The sequence below is a fragment of the Harpia harpyja genome, chromosome 13 (genome assembly GCF_026419915.1).
Source record: "Harpia harpyja isolate bHarHar1 chromosome 13, bHarHar1 primary haplotype, whole genome shotgun sequence".
Taxonomy (NCBI): Eukaryota; Metazoa; Chordata; class Aves; order Accipitriformes; family Accipitridae; genus Harpia; species Harpia harpyja.
In genome coordinates this window covers 35,974,693-35,996,579 of record NC_068952.1, presented here as the reverse complement: position 1 = coordinate 35,996,579, position 21,887 = coordinate 35,974,693, and the positions used below count along the sequence as shown (strand labels likewise).

At 39.0% G+C, this 21,887-nt stretch overlaps 1 protein-coding gene across 1 annotated transcript; it reads right to left on the bottom strand.

The window, feature by feature from the left end:
- Window positions 1-267: 267 nt before the first annotated feature.
- RAB4A (RAB4A, member RAS oncogene family) lies at window positions 268-21,102 on the bottom strand. The gene is made up of 8 exons (XM_052805720.1): window positions 20,902-21,102; window positions 12,573-12,653; window positions 11,247-11,361; window positions 9,648-9,710; window positions 8,267-8,421; window positions 7,259-7,354; window positions 5,073-5,233; window positions 268-3,756 (listed from the first exon to the last, which is right to left on the bottom strand). The coding sequence occupies exons 1-7, from the start codon at window positions 20,930-20,932 to the stop codon at window positions 5,118-5,120; spliced, it is 657 nt and encodes a 218-aa protein (XP_052661680.1). The 5' UTR covers window positions 20,933-21,102; the 3' UTR covers window positions 268-3,756; window positions 5,073-5,117.
- Between the last annotated feature and the right edge of the window lie 785 nt (window positions 21,103-21,887).

Genomic DNA, 21,887 nt, shown 5'->3' with positions numbered 1-21,887 from the left:
AGAAGACACAGAAGGGAAACAAGGTATTGTTCTTCTCTAACAGGGGGAAGCAGCTACAGGGCAAAGCTACCACCAGAGATGGGAATAAGGGCCCTGGCTCCTGGGAAATACACTGAAGCACTCCAGCTCCTTTAGCATCTGCTGCTGCTTTCCCAGCAGTATACTGACTCTGTGATGAATTTAGAAGTGTTTTTTCAAGAGCATCTAAGGACTTCACTTAGCAGGCAAAACTTGTACAAGTAAATAGAATTTGCTGTAAGACACCTAGAAAATCAAGAAAGATTCTTTATTTGGTGCTAGATACAAGCATTAAATGAAATAGTGTAGGCCAACAGACTCATTAAAAGGCAAGACACAGGCTTTAATAAGACATTTAAATCTTCTAAAGGTCTGAACAGCTAAAGCTCCACATCCAATAAATCCTAGGATATAGGTATCCAGTATTATTTCATGTAAAACTCCAAGCCATCTTGCTTTGGTACAGTAAGAATTTTACACTAAAACCATACAAAATTTAACCTATTTATTACTTACTGTTTGCGTGAGCTAGGTTTGGTTTGCTGTGTGAACTATAACACTAAAAAGCTTAAAATCTACTCCAGGGCTATTATTGGCATGATGTTTATTTTTAGAAATAAGAAACCCTCAGAGGAAAAAAAGTAAACAATATAGCTTGTACTGGTGAGAGCTATTGCTTCCAACAGTATTTCCCTCAGGAGTTGCCATTTTAGAAAGTTTCTTTTTAAAATGTCAGCAAGATATGCAGCATAAAAGGTTGTGATGATACTACAAAACATGCACATTAACCTGGTTAATGTGTATACAGTAAGAGTATACATTAAAAAAATGGTAAAAACCTCTCAAAACTCATTATAATGATACTATTCTTTCCTTCCAGGTAGGAAGGGGGAGAGCTTAAGACAGTTGGTTACAGAAAGAATAAAACTGTGCTTACTGCTGCTTAACCACAGACAGTTGACCAAAATGATCATAAGAACCAAGTATACAAGAGGCCAGTCTTGTATGTAAAGGGAAAAGGACAGGAAGAAGTATAAGAAAATCCCTGCCAACCCCCTAAAATTTCTATTTAAAAGCAACAGAATTAAGTAACAGTCCCCCACTCCCTTCAACTGCTACTGTAGTAACGGAAAGAAGTTTTGATCAACCACCAACATCACTTCAACCATTTTAACAGCGACAGGAAAGATATTTAGCTTTACTTGTGCTATGTCACAGCTGGTAAGTGCATGCTTAGTTTCACTTTTGTCAGTGTACCAAGAAACCTGATTAGATTGTGCTAAGGGGTGGAAAACAGACTCCCCAATACCTCATCTCTTCCCAGCATTCCAGAACTGGTTTGGGGTTTTGGAACCAACACTCTCCCCCTCCCCATCTCTGGCAGAAACACAACACATCCCAGTTAATCTGCCATTTGGACTGGTGGAAGAGGCAACTACATCCAACATCTACTTCAGGGGACTTGCTTTCAGTAATTACTTCCAGTTCTGCGTACTGGAAGCCAAAATAAATTGATTGAGGATTAAGACAGGTAAGTTTCTTTGGAGTTCTTGTAAATGCACACTTAAGCTGCTTCAAAAATACACTTTTACCAGGAAGAGAATACTCCTTGGGAATAATTGTTACCAGTTACATAACAAATCCAATCCTAAACATAACAAGATACATAGGAGAGAGATAAAACATAAAACTCTTTAGACCTAACAGCCTTTTTAAAACTAAACCTAGGCTTTTCGAGTACAAAGCAAACTTAATTCCTTTTAATTCAGAGATGACCTAAGGTATATAGTTTTCAGATAAGCATCCATTTGAACCAAAAATGTCACAACAAAGGGAATAGTTTTAAACACAATTCTAATTCCATGAAAGATGGTATACCTCTGTGTAGCATTCTTGCTTTGCTCTTGTGCTTTAACTGCCCTCTAAACTACAGCATCAGTTCTGTTTCCTGGTTTAGTTTTTAAACATGCATTTGACAAATAACCCTTAAATAGAAAAGATTCATATATAGAAAATAATACAGCATGTTTGACCTTGGAATTTCAATACTGGGTTCTGATCAAATTAATTATTTTGTGTTAATTTGCACTTCCAAGGAGACATCCCATTTCTAGTTATACAACTAACTGAGTAAAAACATCACCAGTGCTTCCCATCAGTGCATGTGAAATTGCCCCACTGAATTGGTTGAATTCAGCTACCTCCAGAAACACTAGCATAGTTCTGCAGCTCCTTATCTGGCAAAACAAAAGTCACACGTCTCTTACCTGATCAGTTGTCATGGCACTGTAAAAGTGATATGCAATACTTGTGGTTTGGTCCTCCCTCTTGGACCCTATGCAAGTCTCTTCCTCTTCTGTCTCCAGCTGAGGAATGAGGACAGGATTCCTAATCTCTTGCCCCATGCCTCTTCCCCACAATAAAAAGAGGGCAGGAAAGAAAGTCTGAATCATGTTTTAACATGGGGGGGGGGTTGGGGGGGAAATCAGTACCAAGGCTGAAATTCCCCTTGATGAGTTTCACAGGAAGAAAGAACTACTGAAGTAGTACGCTTGGGTTTTTTTCCATCACACAAGTCTCCTGGGGGCAATGTGGACAGCATTGCATATAGCAGTGCACTCACATGAAGTTCAAAGGTAGAGCTCCAGCAAGACAGACTGTAAGTTCCTAATTTTAAAGTCTAATTTTAAAATTCAAGCTCTTAACTGTACTTTATGAATGTTTAAGAGAAAGAAATTAGTATTTTAAATTTCATACATTCAGGGTATTTTAGAACCACCCATTTGGGTTCAGTTTGTACCTCACCATGTATGCTTCCACAGAGATCATATTTCCACAGCTGATTGCTCTGTTTGTGATAAGAGGTCAGAATTCCTGCTGTGATAATTTTCCATAAGCCCATGCCCCTGCCCTAGAATTGCAACACACACAGAGGATGCACAGTTCTGTTCACATATACATTCCACCTTCATGATGTTAGTGCTATACAAAACATCAGGACCAAGAAAAAAAAAATCCAAGTCAGTCAACAGCCATTTGAGAGACTTAAAAAGTATTTTTTCTAAACTTCTGAAGTTTGATAAAAGAGCTTCAGAAGTTATTTAAGAACTGTGATAAAACAGGATATGTGAACATCAATAAAAATTACTCTTCCAACTTGACATACTAGTAAACATAAGTATGGGTCCTAACCATACGTTGAGAATCAGTCATATCAACAGCTTGTTAGAATGTGGCAAACTAAGTAGGAAAAAATAAAACCACCACCCTTCACTGACAGTGCCAGTGGTTTTATAATCCAGGTCATAAATATAAACTATTATGCAACAAACAAACATGACAAAGCCTACCTCAGTTAGATTTGTTTATATGATAAAAAAATAAAATATTAAACTGCTTGTAGTGCAACATTCTATCAGCATACATAAGTATACCATGCTTTGTAAATTTACTGTTACATTATTTACAGTATATAGCAATGCTTTAAACTAGAGGTGAAAGAACAAAAATAGGTAATGGAAAATGTTTACATACAGGTATAAGTCTTAATATTGTCCACCAAATTATCAAGTTCGCTTTGCACACTTTTGTGTCATGTGAACATTCCTGCCCCACACCACACGGTACACCTTTCTGTCAGCAGTGGTCTGCTCTGTTTGTAGCTAGTGGAAAGATGTTTTTAAAAACTGCATAGCCTTCAAGCTTTTCTGTTTCTTCAAACACCATTTGCAAGGACAGCTGTAAAATACACAAGAACTCCATCAATTATCTACATCTGATCAATCTGAAAACTCAACACTTGAAATAAGATCAATAAACATTCACTCCTGTAGAGCCATACCAAAGTTGGACTAAATTAATGCCCTTTTCCAGCAGTCTCTTAGTTGAAGGATGATATTTTATAGGAGGAAAATAAGGGAGGAAAGCAGTTCAATTCCTATCCATTTATTTAAAATTCTGAGCTTTAAGTGGGAGCTAAGCTCCCAGAATACAGAACAAAACAGGAGACTGTAGAACTGTATGCTGCCTTATTTAACGTTCTGTAAAGGTTCTGCTGGTGTGCATGGCTCAAACGGATAAAAAATGAATACAGTAAAAATGATGCAGTAACTATGCCTGCAGTACTTGCTTAATTTGATATCACTGTCCTCGTATTACAAAAATAAGGATTAATTATATCAGAATAATTAACTACACAGGGAGAAAGGGTCACTTACATACTGCAAGGAGTTAAGTAAAATCCATGAATATTGAGAAGTGTCTTAAAGACAACTGTTCATAAGAAAGACTAACCACCAAGCTGTTCTTAGGAGTAGGTTATGTGACTTTTATGTCTCTTCCCCTGCCACTGCTAAAGGGAAAAATCTCACTTTCTCTGAAGCATGTCTTTGGAAGACTTTTAGAAGACTGCACACCCCTTCATAGGCTGAAACAGTCCTAGAAGAGCTACTTTAGATGACAACACTGCTTAAGCAGCAACTACTACTATTCTCTTGTTTACATTTCTGCTCATAGCAGACAGGAATCAAAACGACTTCAGGCTGCTTTTAGGTAGCGGGAAAAAAAAGTCAGTGGAAGTTTGAAATGCAGTATTTCCTTTAATTTTCAAGTCTCAGTCTTTAAACTTCCTATTTTCAGAAAAGGCTACATAATAGCTTTGGAGAAGATATTGCACCATATATTTTATGAATTCTCATTTCTAGTAATATTTGCCCACGATACAACAGAAATGATTCACCTTCTCTACTGTGCATTAAGTAACTATTAGGGCTATAATGCATTTCAGAAATACAGAATTTTAAAATGTTTTCCACAGCATTACTCAGAGTAAGCAAAGATCTAGAAATACTTCAGTAAGAACACTAGTCTTGCTTTAGTGGGCAGATGGTAGAAGAAAAATCAGAGTATAAAAAAAATAATCCATTCTACTGTGCATTATTTCACTAGATTCTATGTTACTTTACAGGCTAACTGTGAAAAAGACAAGCACTCAATACAGCACATATATGAAATATGGTAATTTACCCAACACCCTGAGATTTTTGTAACCTTACCTTCTGTATCTAAAGTAAGTATTTGGGATTTTGTGTTTTGTTTCTTTAACACCCACATTCTTGAGCACTTTCTGCTTGTGCTCTACGTGGTGATCTCAGCTGTCTCAAGGCAGCATCTCCATACTGAATACCTGAGCCCATTCTTTCTGGATCCAATTCTCCTGATGAGAAACAAAATGGTCACAAGAAGATGGATCATGTGTAAATAATACATTCCAGTTTAACTGACAACATTAGATTAAAAAAATGCATAATGATATTCTGCTTTAGTCACAGAGAGATGTATTGCAATTCTGTTTACTTTTGGGCAATTCCAAACCTGTATCATTTTCTCCTGTAATTTCAACTGTGTGCCCTTAATCATGACAAAGCGGTTTGTCTCCAAGTTAAGCTGCAACAAGAAATGTATTTGCACTAACTGCTTCTAACAAAGGAAATGTTCGAAATGTTTCCTGTGCACACTGTTTAAAAGAGACCTGCTTTCAGAGACTAATGTGCAAAGAAAGGAGTACTGTAGACAACAAGCCAAACAAAAATGGATCAACCTGACAGTAGGATTCCATAAAGCACTGCCCCCAGAAGAAATGATCTCAACCTTCCCTACTTCTGGTATCCACTCCTGCCTACTCCATACCCTGTGCCTACAGAAATGTTCTTATGGCCAAGATTAGAAGCATTTAGTCTTAAAAAAAACAAAACAAAACCCAAACAACCAACCACCAAACAACAATAAAAAAAGAATCCCTGTGAATAATTCAGATCGCTTATTCAGGTTCATCGCACACATGTGAACCCTTTGTAAGTTAGCAGATGACACCACATTGAGGGGACCAGTTGATAGCTCAAGAGTAGGGCTGCCATTCAGGAAAGACCTTGGCTGAGCCAAGGGAACAGGTTAGCAGGAACCTCATGAAACTGAGCAACTACACATACAGAGCTCTGCATCTGTGATGGAACAAGCCCAAGCACTGGTACAGGCTGGGGCTGACTAGGTAGATAGCAGCAATTGGCTAGCACTGGGACATACTGCCCAGAGGGGCTGTGGAATCTCCATTCCTGGAGCATATAAAAACGTGCCTTGACAAGCCCCAGGCAACTTGCTCTCATCCTGAACTTGAATGTACTTTAAACAGGAGGCTGGACTAGAGACCTCCACAGGTTCTTTCCAGTCTCAATTTTTCCATGATTCAATGCATGTGTGCCAGCACAAAGAAAACAGAAGGAGCTCACAGAAAACAGGACTTACCTCTGTTATGGTAATGCCTCTTTAAATCAGTCATGGCACTACAGTATCATGAGAAACTAGCTATACTTTGCTTTTTGGTTTGGTTTTTTCTTTGTGTTTTTTTTTTATTTGTTTAAAATGAAAGCTTCTGTTTGCCATTGATTTGATGTAGCAATCAGGAAATTCCTATGAAAATACCATATTCTTTTAATCTAAAAAATTGTGTTTGGCATTCAAAATATGTAATTAGAGTCTGAGACAGACTTTTCAATATGGCCAATACTTAAAACTTTGAAGATATCAAACAGCTAGAATATGAGAGGAAAACTGAAATGCAAATTAGCTGTAATGACACCTAACACTTAGGAGCCTGCCTCCAATAGAAACCTGCCCACTTGCGCTGAGAAGCTTCTGGTATATTTCTAGATCTGCAAAAGTAAAACTGGTTTCAGCCGAGAGGCAGGAAGGTCACTTCAGAGAAACATGGTTGCTAGGAAACATCTCTGAAATTTTCAGTATCACTGTTCAAATTCTCTTGACTGTTACTTCCTGCTATGTATGAGAAGTAGGATTAAAAGTTCTGTCTGCCCTGATACTAGGTTTTTATTTTGCATTGCTAAAACTGCCTAATGTCAGGCTTGATGTTTGTAGGGACACAGCAACCCACAGAATGCACAGAACCTACACCGAGTTAACTGTTAAGGTAAACACTGTGTAAAAACATCCATAATTCACAGCACCCCCCCTTTTAGATATACAGATCTGAATTAGACATCCATTCCTATTAAAACATATGGGAAGCAGCTATAAACCAAATGGGTTATTCTACCACCATGAAATTTTGGTTCTTTGGGTTAATTCTGTTGGAGAACTTCGAATGGTGGTACTTCCACATGTACTTTTAGTTTTCAGGGGAAAAAATAAACCCCCAAACATTAAAATAAAATAAATCTCCATTTACCTGATTCAATTTTATTGAGTATTTTTCTTGCACACTGTACAAAGGCCTCTTCAACATTTTCCCCCGTTAGTGCACTTGTTTCCAAGAACATCAGCTCTGCATTTGACACCAGAAAAACAATCTCAAAACAAGTCTGGAATATCTGATGTAGTAATTCAAAGCATGAAAGCTAGGAACAATAAAAATTTTCTTAAGGAGAACTATTGTCAAGTAGTATGGTCAGGAAAAATTAGCTTTTGATGGCAAAACCACAAAAAACTTCCTCTGGAATTTATACATTAACCCTAGAAAGTTGGAATCCAAAGATAATAACCCGGGCTGTGCATGAAACCAAAGAACTTCACATAGTCAGCCATTAATAGAAAGTTATATGCAAAAGGACAGCCATTAGCCATAGTTGGTAGAAAAGACTATTTATAATTGATTTATAAAAGCAAAACCAGATTTTACTGATGGCAGGACTGCAGCACAGAAGCTCAGACTGAGACTGGGTTTAGCTGCCACAGAAATGTGTCCTCAGATGGGAAACTTTGAATGCTACCGACTAGGTAGCAGTCCTCTGGATCCATGCCATGCACTGAACTCAGTTTCCCACGAGTAAAGCTCACTGCTTCCAACTGCAGCACACCCCATCCAACCTTGCCTATGATCTACAGATTCTATAAGATGCTGAAAACTACAAAATCGTGCTCTTCATTGTCTCCTCAGTCCTTTAGATGCAAGGCAATACCTGAAGTTGTATTACATTCCCTAGGGAATATATCTCCACATAAAAGGTATTCTTTAAGTAGCAGCTGCGACTGAAAGAATCACAGGTAATGGAGACATATAGTACATGTAGTTTTCACTGCAGGCACTGTCCTCTCTCTCTGCCTCATGTACTGACAGAACTTTCTTCTCTGTAGATACTTGACAAGGTACAGTGGCCAAAGTACTCCCTAACTGCACAAAAATTAAATTAAGTATTAAGTATCTTTGAATGCTACATGAAGATTTTGTACTACTTACCATTTTCTTGTGCAAACCGGGATGCTTCTAAAAAAGTAACTTCACGATCTGCATCAAGATCCTTTTTGTTTCCACAGAGTATTATCACAATATTTTGACTTGCTAACATTCTTGCATCCGTCAACCAATTAGTAAGCGCATTGTAGGTTTCCCGGCTATGTAGAAAATGACATCCTTTATTAGAACACACTCAGTTCTCATGAACAGATCACCAAACAAACTCAGACGGCAAATCTGTATTTGCGGCAAACAACAAATTGCTGCTAGTCAGGCAAGTCACCTACACATCTCGGTATGCCAGCTATGAACTGAGAAGAGTATCAAGTTCCTTCATGAAACTATTTAAAAGCTTCAAGTTTTTCAAAAGCAAAATTAAATCAACCACAAAATATAAATAAATACACACAATTATAAAATACCCTGTTAATGTGAAAAGCTAAAATTCTAAGCACTAATCTAGTTTCAGCCTTTTGCACATGAAATTTTGGGGTAACAGAATGAGTTATTGTTTAACATGGAATTCAACTGATACTTAAGTTTCAGGTGAGATTGTAAGAATTTACTAAACTTGTGTAGAATCACATGCCTGAACTTTCACATTTGTGTCAAGACCAATAATACCACAGGGAGTTACCCTGCACACACCATTAGTCATTGTAGTGGTGGTCACAGATAAAGCCTTCAAGCGGTAAGACTGACATAGGAGTCCAACTGACCTTAAGCACAAACCACAGATTTCAAAGACTGCTCAGAGGAGAACAGTCCACTCACAGGACAAAAAGCAACAGATCTAGCGAATCATCATTAATCAACACAAAACTTACCTGACAAATATCTATGAACGGTGGCCAGGAAAAAAAGTGGAAATGTGTAATGGTAAGGTATTCTATTGGCTGCCTATAATGTTAAAATGTTAAAAGATGCAGAGATGAACAGAATTTTGGGCTACAGTTAAGGAATTTGTAGGTAGACCTAGCTTCTCCAGAGGATAACCTGTTACACCAGCATACTAATAAGCAGTTTCCACAGACAGGGGTGTACCACCTTGGTTAAAAGTGACTAAAGTCTGCTCTTAGTTTCTGTTGCAAGGCTTCCTGAGCCAGTGGTTGCACGTAGTCCACCCTGATTAGAACAGCTACTGGTGGGCCAATTCCCATGTATTTGTCTAACCCTTTGAGACTGTTTACATTTATGACATTCACAATATCTCATGTAAGCAAGTTCTAAAACTTAAATATGCACTAAACCAGAAGTACTTTTTATAGTTATTTTCTTTTCTTCCTGCTCATTTTCCATCAGAGGATTAGCTACTTGGGGAGGAATCATTATGCCTTAATTGTATTTGGTAGTCTATAAGCAAAAGAGTTGCTAGCTTTCTTACCTGGTTATATCATAGACAAGCAAAGCACCTGCAGCTCCTCTATAGTAACTCCTTGTTACAGACCTGAAATAGAATTACAGATGTACATTTCTGCAATATCTTCATTGTTTCAAATCTGGGTTAATATAATACAATCTATATTATGAAACAGAATTCTCATTTACATATTTAAAATAAAATGTGGTTTTTAGATGACATTATCAGCTGTGCAGCAGCAGACTATTTACGACTAGACTTTTGACGAAGCACTTTCACTAAATATAGCTGTACAGGGATTCTCAAAGTCCCTTATGACCTGTGTGCTGCTGAAGCTACACATATCATCATACTATATGGCCTGATACAGAACTGGGAGCTGATGGTGACATCTGTGGCATGAAAACAGCATAATTAACTTATGTTTGAACTCTCAGCAGTGAGAATGACCAAAGTAGCTGTAATTGAACAATTTAAGACTCCTTAAGTTGAAGAGGAGGAGGCGAGGAAAGCAAAGAAAAGCATCCTTCAAAAGACAGAGGAAGAAGAGAAAAACTGCTAAGTATGCAGAAGTGTGATCAGCCTTAAAAAGAAAAGAATTAGATAGATTACAAAAAGCAACAAGAAAAAAATGACCTGCAAGCCTGTAAACACTTTGAACTTGAAAGAGCAGAATTTGCACAAGCCTCTGAAAGTACAGAGCCTCCAAGCTCCTCAGAATCCCAGGATATTTGGCCAACACACTGAAGAGATCTCATTAACAGAGACTACACAGCACTGCCCAGCTTTACCTAGTCATGGATGTATCCAAAGACCTTGTCTAACAGAGGACATTTACCTGGATTGCTGCCCATTACTCAGACTTCTACCACCATGCTCACCTTTGTTAACCACTGGCCCACCCCTCCCAAACCAAAGAAACCTCCCACACACCACAACCCCCCCAAAAATAAAAAACTGATGTCCTATTTGACGGTGCATGTACTTAGGAATACATTAGATCTTTAGTGAGTTTGATCTATGCCTCAGATGTATGACACAGCTAAAATACAGCATTAAAAGTACATTGGTGGTTCTAAGCCAACAAATACATTGCTCTTTCTTTAAGAAACTTAAGAGATCTCAGTCTTTCTAGAAGTGTATTTAGCCAAGTGAACTTGACAACTGATTCCCCCCCCCAATAAAATAATATTATACTATGAAATTGTTCTCACGCAGATTTTGAACAGCTTACAACTTCCTGGCATTTACTTATTCCAAACAATAGAAAGTCTTCTAAACACAGAGTTAAGCACACATAGTTAAAAACCTATTCTGAGTTTGGCTGGTGAACAAACTTTTAGCCAAATATTCTACTTGTATACCTTAACTATCACAGAAAATACCCAATGAAAGAAAGGGCAGAACCTCTGATCCTGCAAGGCAGCATTGCTTTACTGAAATCAACAGATCTATGTCACTATGTCCAAGTTGGAAGATCTGGCCTAGTTAATAATATGAAAGCGGACAAACAATTCCACTGACCAAGAAACTAAGCCTATTTATAAGCAGGGATAAATAATACCCAACACCCACAGCAACAATTTCATAACAAACACTTAATAAAATGATTGAAAAGGGTACCTGAATCTCTCTTGTCCTGCTGTATCCCATATCTGCAATTTTACATATTTTCCACCAACATTTATGATCTTTGAACCAAATTCCACTCCTATAGTATGATTTGAGTCATCTTTGACTACAAAAAGAGAAATAAAACCAGACTTATTTGGAGAATATTTAGAGTGAATAATTAGTTTTTACATAATCCAATTTAGGTATTATCAAAACTCCTCAGTGTTCAAATTACAAACTACTTCCTGAACCATCAAATTCAGTGCCACTCATAAGTCTACTGCCACCATGCAGAAATAAACATTCTTACAATTTTTGAACAGCTTATTCAATTCAAAATTACTACTAGAAAGGCCCTGCCTTAATCAAATCATTCCCAGTTCACATTCATAAACGCCAAGATAACTTTTGTACACTTTTTCCCCCCCAACTGTGTTTTCTAATACTCTGATGCAATTTAAAATTAAAATTCATGGAAAAGCGCAGAACACAAAAAGACACAGTCTTGCCCATAAATAAGCAAGAGCTACTTCTTTAAAGCACAAAGTTAAGATACTTGCTCTGTGTACACTGTTGATTATCAGAGATTCTCAGCAATATACAACTGCCCTTACTAGAAACGAGGTCACGGCTCAAGTTCAATCATAGAACCACGCTATGTTCCTTAGTGATTACACATTACTATCCTAGAGCTATTCCTCAAGAGATAAAGTGAATTACTGTTCGGTTAAGAACGATAACAGTCACCTTAGATTTACAAAGGTTTCTAAATGCATATTATCTTTGTTTAATCATGATGATAAATGCACTACCCAACAGGAAATTTTCTTTTATATCATCTGTTCATCTCTAAATAACATTTACAATGGAGTCTCTACCAGTATTTATCATAGAACACTGTCCTTAAAGAACACGAAGTGTCTATGTATTTAGAGACTACAGGCTTTCTAAATCTACTCAAGCAATTCAACTTTTCTTTTATCTGCTCAGTGTTTTAGAAAAAAGATCCAAGTCTCTACTATATATCTAGGGAAGCTTATAGCTGCAAGATATAATTCTTAAAAAAAGTAAGTCTGTATTTTCATCAACATCCCATTATATTTATTTGAGAGTAATAGAGAATACTGCTCAATATCAGGCTTTTGATTAGAGGCAAACAGTGAGCAATAAAGATTTACAGCATGGTTCTGAACATAATTCTCAGTCAAAATCTTCATCTATATAAATAAGAGAATTACTGGAACTTCCATACAAATGATAGATACTCATGTAGGCACAGCCTTCATCTGTGGTACAAAGCAATGGAGAACTCTTACTGTGCTGACATGTACTTACATTTCTTTTCAATAAACTGGTGTAGTAAACAGGATTTTCCAGTTCCAGCATTTCCTATGACCAAGAACTTAAACAGGAAATCTGAAGAGTCAAAGACAAAAAAAAATCCCAAAGCTAAATTTTAGTATGCACTCAGATTTTTGTCACAAGTCCAAGTACACAGGCCAGCTATTCTCTAGTAGCTGTTATTCCAAAGAGAAGGGAACAGATGAAAAAATTAGCAAAATAACAATAAATCTGAAGAATAACCCAATGTAGTCAATAGTGATGTTACAAAGTAAGAGCTAAGAACATTATTTGTTTATGGCGATACAAGAATGACAAGAAGAGAAGGAAATGGCTGAATCTGAATTCAGTTAAAATAGGCTGAATTACAGGCATATGGCTGGCTTGTATTCCAGCAACCTGTTTTAAGAGTAAGCTATTAACTATAGTCAGTACAAATGTCCTATACAATGATGCCGCTTCTTAAAATATATGGTTTTGTACTTTTAAGAATTTTTATTTTATTCATATTCATTTGAACTTCTCTACATTAACTGCTTAATACTCATACTTTGTTTTAATACTTGTAAAGCTGGAACAACTACAGTATTTTTCTACAAAATTTACAGGCAAGAAATAATTTTTATTCTGGGATGCCTGCTTTCACATTTCCTCCATGTGGCAAATTAAGAAACAGGTACTTCTGGCACTTTACCTATTTATGAGACATTTACATCAGTGTTCATTAGTAATACATGTATTCAAGATTTATGGTCCATTTGTATTAACAGTTACATATAATGCTTTAATACTACCTCCCCAGATCTGCTTTCAGTTTGGCTAAAGACTGAAGAAAGCTTCCTTGTCTTACCACTCTCAAACATATGCACCGATAAACTGTGATTAGAAAGTTTACAATTGCTTCCCCCAATATATAGCCATCAAGGCAACCTTTACAGATTGTGCAAGATTCACTATTTATTCTTCTACCAGCAGCAGCTTTTTTTACAGTCATCTTTACAACTTTATTGCACAGTTTCTTATAAATATAGCAGGTCTCCAGAAGACATCAGGTAAGCATGCAATGAAAAGGATTAAGTTTGCAATATCAACAAAAATAAAAACTTAACATCAGTTTCATTAACAGGGTTCAGAGCTGCCAAATGGGTTACACAGATATTGGCCGAGGGGGTGGCAGAATAAAAAAAAAAAAAACAAAACTATGTTAAGCAAGTCAAAGCACTGATACATTACTCTGTCAGAACTTTGAGTCTTTAGTTTTACAAATTGAATTTAATACGCACACAAATCTCCATGCTCATTCCCTTTATGCAGGAATTGTTATTTGTTATGTTACATCATAAACACGCCCTAGCAACGGTAAAAGCAACAACAAGTTTCTCACATGGCAAGAAAGTTCCCCCTGTTGAGAAGTCAGTAGCAAAACAGAGGAATATGAGCCCTGAGAATGTCCACCATCCGTTGTCCTCACCTGTCTTCCAAATTTTATTCATATTTAAAATGAGGTAGTGTTTTACTGAGGATTTTTCTTTTTTACATTTTACCTTTGCATGATTTTTCTTGTTTCAAATGTTGTAACAGGCTTGGTATAGATTCTGTATTCTACCCTCCTCAGAAAGAGACTGCTGTTTCTTGCCCACAAATATGACCATTTACACGCTCGAGACATTCTGTTCCAAACGCCTCTCATTCTTCACGCCCCCACCCAGCTGCTCATACTTTCTGGATGAAAAAAGTAGTTACAAAAAGGATTTTACTTCAGGTTGTGAAAATTTTGCATGTTATCTCCTGTAAAGAAGGGCCCTTCATGTCACCTCAACTGCAAAACATGCTGAAGCTGAGAATGCTTTATTCTAGCAAATCTTCACCGTTAGTATGAAATGTAGGTATCATAAATAGCCCCAAAGTGTTAGGTTAAGAGAAAATTCATCTCTAAAAGAAAGCCAAGTTCTCTTTTTATGGTCCAAATATCACTAGTTATCTGCCTTGTGTACCTTTTTGTATATTTAAACTACTGTGGGTGTGTGTAATCTGACTGGTTTTACCACTTTCAGAGAGTTCCTCAAAATGCAAGATGTTCTGAGACATAGTCAGAATTAAAATAATCTGTTTCTGGTCTCTGCAGTTTTTCCAAAAATAAATCTGAAATCCAGTTAAAACTGGTTCTCCTATGTATCTGGTGAATGCTGTTTGTCATATTTTTCATGTTAAAAACTACAAAATTCAAGTCCACCTTCCTTTTTTCCATGGAAGACTCCTATTATTGACAGTAGTATAACAGCTACTGTAAAACTAAACCAGGAAAATAATAAAACCAAAACTGTATTCCTACACTAATTTGCTCTGTGATTGTAAGCACTGGTTGTTAAATGTGGTTCATGAACCCATACTTCTACAACCCAAAAACCCATGCTGAACAGCAAATTTAACACACTGCTCTGTTCTGTGCAGACAGGCTGCAGGCCAGCGAGAGATTTGAGAAAACGGTGTTCCTGTCAGGGACTGATCTGGAATAGCTTCAGAACAGCAGTGTTTTACGTTGAGGTGCTTTATATTTTGCTCTGAAAGCAAGAGCAATATTTGGGGATTTTATATTAATGTCTTCAAACTGATAACATTCTATCAGCACTTTATAATAGACTCCCAATTCCTATCAAGATTCTATTGTGCCAGACAACTTTAAAAGGGTGTCTTTCCTACATATAAATCACTTAGATGCCAATTCAATACCTGCTTACTTAGTAGACAAAAAATATATTTCCCTGTGGCAAAACAGCAAACAAGTTTCCTAAGGTGAAACTTGAAACTGCAGTTAACAATTCACTTGTTTACAGTATGAAAGTAAGAGAAATGTGTTTTATTCTACCATAGAACAGAAATATCAAAGTCTTTTAATAAAAAAAATCAAAACCTTTCTGCACCAAAGGCTGCAGCAATGTTTCCAAACACATGTAGACTCATAGAGTAAATGACACTTTCAAGTTACATTCACAAATGTAACTGTGCTTCTATCAGTTTAAATGCCAATTTTATGTAAATTGTTCAAAATAGCAAAAGGCTTTTAGACTTATGTTAACAGTTTATCCACAAGCACTGGATAACACATTTCAGAAAATATGGAATACTTTGCACATTTAATCAACTGCAAGGAAGGACAAGAAAAGGGATTTGCCAATGCTAAAAATCACAAATATACATATTTAACAAATTTTTAAGTTCACAGCCTAGCTTATTAGTGAGTAAGGTAATACCACGTAAGAACAGGGAGAACATTCTTCATTTTGTTATTCTGGATCTTCCTTCTTATAATGTCATTCTGTATGATAACAGGAATCACATCAATTACATTTTTATAACTTATTTTATTGCTTGATTTAGGACATGAAATACCTTCTCTTTGAACTGTACAGATGTATCTAAAAATTTAGCACAGTTCAGAAACACAGAAACTGAATGAGATTGGACAGATGGCTTCTTTCAGCCCAACTGTAACATCACTGTGTACTCACACTCGGGAAAAACTTTTATATATTAATTATTTGCAATTTCACCAAACGCAACCCATATTCTGGTGTTTGCGCTACTGCTTAATTGCTCTAGTTTTTCTTTTTGGTGTCCTCTTCCCAGAAGAGTTAAGTCACTTCATTTCATAGGCTTTTTTTTTTTTTTTTGCGACTGACAAAGCAGCTCTGAGCTCCAACATTCCAGTTAGCTGCCAAGGCTGTCACCCTAGAGAAGTTTTTCTTTTGAATTCTGTTGTTCCTCCTTCATGGGAAAGCTGAAAAGCAGCATCATTCAGATGTTACAAATGCTTGCTACCATGCCGGCTACTGAAAAGGTCTAGAAAAGTTAAAGTACTGTGCCTGTAAATAAGATCATTATATACAGAAAGGATTTAGGACAAAACCTGAACTCTGTGCCGAAAGGAAAAAGGGTTACAAGACATGCACTAGAGAAAGCGTAAAGAGATGAAAGATAGCATAGCATGGTTGTTAAAGGAAATAAGGCTATATAAAGAATCAACGTACTCCCCTCTGTGAGCTACATGCATCACCTGATCCCAAACTGGGTAGGGGGTACAGGGAACAAAACTTATTTTCTAGCATAAGGGAAAAGGTGTTGCTCCACCCCCAAGATGCACCAGCAGCTAAACTACATGGTTGGGGGGGGGGGGGGGGAGCTGAGGGGAAAGGAGAAGGGAGACAATTGTGGGCTTTGACTCAAGTACCAGCAAAACCACATGGTTGATGTGGAAACCATCTCCAGACATCCAACCTCCTCCTTTGACTGAAGTTTATGCCAGCAGAAGGAACAATTGAACAGCTTCTGAGCTATTGCAGCTTGGTCTTTAAAATGTAATGAGAATTAAATTGTTTCTTATATGCTTGCTAATACAGAAGGGGGGAGGGGGGGAAAGACCCAATTATATCCTCAATCTCAGCTCAGTCTTCTTCCAACTCCTTGATAAAGAGTAGAACTTATATTCACTAATGCTGACCCTTTGGAAACTCTCTCATTCATGCCCCGAAAAAAGAGTCTTCTAGTAGTTAGACATCTTCTATTTTGCAGAAGTCTGCATAAGGAAAGAGTGCTCTGAAGCATTCCTACTGGCATATGTTGCCTCTAAATGAGAGAAAAGAAGAGCTATTCTCCCTGCTTACTCCTTTCTCTAGCAGTAAGAGTTAACAAGACAAACAGGTAGAACAGATAAACCTGGCTCTATTCCAATCTGCATAACAAACGCTTGGAAGAAGGAAGATCTTCTTCCTTACAAGCAAAAGATCTATGCCCTCTACACAATAAAATCAATTTGAAATAAACTGAAGGCCAGGGTGATAAATGCAGTGGCCATCAGGTAAGTGGAAGGGGACGGGATGGGGAGAAAAGGATGAATCAAATTGTCCAGACAAAAAAGGAGTATTTTTGAATGGACAAAAAGACCATCTATTCTCTGACGATGACAGAGATCGATACACTTATGTGACCAGACTGGGAATAGTAGATACTGGTGGAGAAAACACAGGGAAGCAGGTACTGAAGAGATTTGACTGGAATCTTACATATCACATTTACTCAAAGGTAGTACAACCTTTTTCCATCTTTCTACCATTTAAAATCCAAAGGCTGCTTTGCATTTACCCATTAAGGCTAAGCTATTTTTATGTCAGTCTATGTCTACGATAACACAAAGCCATGTACACTTTGCACTGGGAAGCAGGAGAAGGCATATGTTGTTACATAGTAACTATCTACAGAGAGGCCATTGCATCTCAGAAAACTCAAGTTAAAATAATTTTTCTATGAATAAGAGATTTGTTTCCAATGTTATAAAATAAACTTTGTCAAGAATGACCCTCCTCTCCCAAAAGCAGCAGTAAAATGTTCTTTCTAAGCTTAGTCTCAAAATTCATGGAGTTTTCTTGTATTCGTGATTGTTTTGGTTTTCGCACTTTGTAAGGGAAATAAATTGATCACATAGGAAACAGATAAACAGATTAGAAAGCTAAGAACAGAAGATATACAACTGATGAAATAGATCTATAGGAGAGAAAATATGGATTGCAAACATGGAATTTAGAGCCAAGACTGTTAGAGGCTACAGACCTCGGTTTGAAAAGAGGAAAGAGACAAGAATCACGGTAAGGGACAGAAACAGTAGGGAAAACTGGGTGAACAGAAAAGCTTCAAAGCAGACAGAATTTGACACAGAGAAAAGAACTCAGGGAGGAAAAAAAAAAAAATCCCACAACAGGAAGAGACACTTAAATTAACTGAGGTGTATAATGAAGTATGATAGGCAGAAAGGACAGACCACAGGAAAGGCTTTTTATTTCTCATGGATTGAGAAAAATATAAAAAAAAAATAACCCCTCTTTCAAAGGGAAGAGAAGATGAAACCTCACAGCAAAATTAGTCACATAGAAGTCAGACAGCAAAATGACATAAAAAAACCCCCAAACAAAACCACCAACCACTTTCCCGAGCCTCTCTCTATGGGATGAAAAGCTTGAGGTTACATAATTAGAATGGGTCATAATCCAGGCGGTAAGAAGAAAAATCCAATTCATGAATAAGCATTTACAAGGGCAGAAGCTACAGGGATACCAGCACTGAGGCAATACAGTGACCACTGATCTCAGTCACCAGGGAGAAACTGCCCTAATAATTCCATCATCCTTGACAATCACTGTAACAGCTGGTCAGAAACAAACCATGCTTTGTTAGGACAGTGAGCACATTAAATCCCAGAGAGTTCATCCAGCACAGAAGATCCACAATTTTATCACATCATACTGTTTACTTTGAACTGTCAATTGGGCTGCTACAGATGTGGACAGGACACTGCAAAATTAGATACTGATTACTGTTATGGTCAGAGATGGTATAGCCATTGTTAAATTTTATGTTATAACTTAGTTTTTGTTCTTCCATCTACTCTAAACCTTGACATTCTCAAGTATTCTAGCTCAGAATTTTTCTAGCATATGTATGAATAGAACAAACATTGAAGCTCAAAAGAGAGATATACCAAACAAGAATTAAGTGAACAGAAGAAACTACCCACAACTGCAAAACTTCAATTTTAAGGGCTTGTTTTCTAGGACACCAAAACAATCTGTAAGTATCAACAGCTACAGTGAGCTTACAATCGATATTTTGCGTCTCTGGCACAATGCAAAAAAAGTTGTAATGTACTTCTTTAAGATACAATCCTCTATTTAGCTTGCTTACTATTACAGCATCAGAAAAGGAGCACCGCTGAAAGTCCCTCTGTCACCTCTGGTTATCTACGAACCCATTTGCTTAGAGACCACCAATCCCACTATAGGCACAGCCAAAGCAATCCCAGTTCTTCATCACAAGAGTTTAGAGCATGAAGAATTAATCCAAACTCAAATCTAGATTTACAAAGCACGCCCCTCTGGTTTCTACATATAGGTTTTACATGCTCCAAGAAAGTATGGAAAAAAGAAGCAGGGTCTTGATATCCTAACGTTTGCACTTCAAGGGCTGCCCCACACTCTTGCCTCATTTTGCCCCTTAGTTCTGTGCATTTGCTGTACACCAAAGCACTGACCAGTGGGACAAAACATCTTAAGCACTGATGACTAGGGTATTGAAAATAAACTGAATTACGTAGCAGAAACAATCGGGTCAGCCTACTAGTAAGAACTCCTGATGCCCATGCCAGCCTCCCTCACAGCTAGCAGAGCTGTTGTGTCCAATTTTGCTTTAATTATCCAAACTATTCCTCATTTTCAAGACTCTGCTCTAAGAGCAAGAGGATGCAAGTCCAGCTCTAAAGTCTGAACAGCTACCGAATATAAGATGTTGCAACAGAAAAAGCTAGAAAACGTCAAGTGAAAGGGTTTGTCACAGTATTCAATTCTGATCTTACTCTCCAACAACCTACCACATTTGGCTTTGAATACATTTACATGTATGATGGCATTTTTATACTACAAAATATTACAGAACTGTATGTTATGGGAAGGGAAGAAAAACAAAATTGATTCAAGATGAGTTGTTTCAAGCAAAGTTATAAAGAAGAGAAATGAATACTATTCAGTTGCTTCCCACCTCCTCCACCTAGCCAGCAATACTAGCAGCAATACTAGCTCTGCTTACTTTTTCAGCTCCTCACTTCTCTTTGAAGTGAAGAGACATCGTGTCAGTGCCTGCACTCCGACTTACTCCTTCGGGTGTTCTTCCACCAGCAGTAGTTAGACATCCATGCCAACATAGGGACGTACGAACATACTCACTGATCTTTTTCCCCCCTAACTCACTCTCACAATCAGTTCTTTTTGATGCTTGCACACCTAAGACAACAGGACCGAAATCCTAACTTGCCCCTCAAAAGAACACAACCTCCAATGAAAGAAACGTGCAGCTTCTCCCAGAGGACACGCACTGCAACTTTCCTTCTGAATTCATTTAACGATAACAAGTAGCTCCCTCGCCTAGATTTCACTTACGTTTCGAGTCAACACCTCCACACCATGAAAGGTAATTCCGAACGCTCGCTGCCATGTCAGCCCGGGCAACAAAGGCAGCCGCAGCGCACGCAGCTCACAAGAACAGGCAAAAAAAGACAAGCACACCTGACCCGGGGCAGACACACCCGCCCCAGCCCGCAGAACCGCCGCCGCCTGCAACCGCGCTCTTCACCCCACACCGGCTCAGCCCCTGCTCCGCCGCCGCCTCCCCGCTCCTCAGGAGGTGACTGCCCGGGCCCGGACCCGGACCCGCTCCCCCGGAGGTGGCGGGGGGGAGAAGGAAGAGGAGGGTCCCCCCACCCCGCTCCACCCCCGGTTCCTACCGTAGGTCTCGGACATGGCAGTCTGCGACATTTCAGGAGCGTCCCCTGCCCGGGGACTGCTGCTGACCGGCGGAGCCGAGCGGGCCGGGAGGGAAGCGGACAGGCCACCGGCGCCCCGGCCCGCCTCAGCCCCCACCAGCAGCGGCCGCAGCTGCGCACGCGCGCCCGGGCCGCCTCGCCCTCCGCCGGCGGCGGCGGCGGGAGTGGGGCGGGGTGGAGCGCAAGCCCCGCCTCCCCGCGCAGGCGCGGCGGCCTCGCGGCGGGAGGCCCCGCCCTCCCCCGCAGTGGCCGTCACCAAAACAAGGCGCACGTGCGGGGCTGTGGAGCCGTTGGGGTGGGGGCGCGAGCGCGGCCTACGTGACCACCCGCACACACCACACCCCGCCCCGGGCCAAGGCGGGAACGGGCTGTGAGGTGCGGCGGCCGTGCCGGCCGTCTGGGCGTTCACAAAATCCTCCCTCATCCAAACATACCCCCTGCAGCTCCGATGTCTGCCTTTGGCAGTTGGCGGTGTTTGTACGATTAAGAAGTTGCCCTCGGCTCTTCCTGGAAAGGACAGCAGCTGGGGAGGCTGCTGCAGGGAGCGGGGCGCTCCTGTCTGCCTTCGCGAGGAATAGTCCCTCAATTCTGGCACGTTTTGATTGTCTCAAATCTGAGCTGGTTCCAGGTGACTTTCCTGCTAGTGAGCACGCATATATTTCTTCCCTGGTGCAGAACCTCCCTGTGACAGTCCCTCTTGAAAACTGTATCCCACTGTCCACCTTTAGTCCTAAAATGTCTCCCCCAGATTCTGTGAAATACCATCCGTGTCCCCCTGCCCCCCAGTTGCCAGCATTTCTGCCAAAGGCTGAGCCTTTTGCTGCAAATCTCTTTGAGGGACATGGTATCTATAAGCTAACAGACTGGGACTTGGGCTTTTTTTTTTTGCAGAGCTCCTGACTTCACCATTGCTTTTCTTAGCTCCAAGATAAACCCCAAGGAAAGCT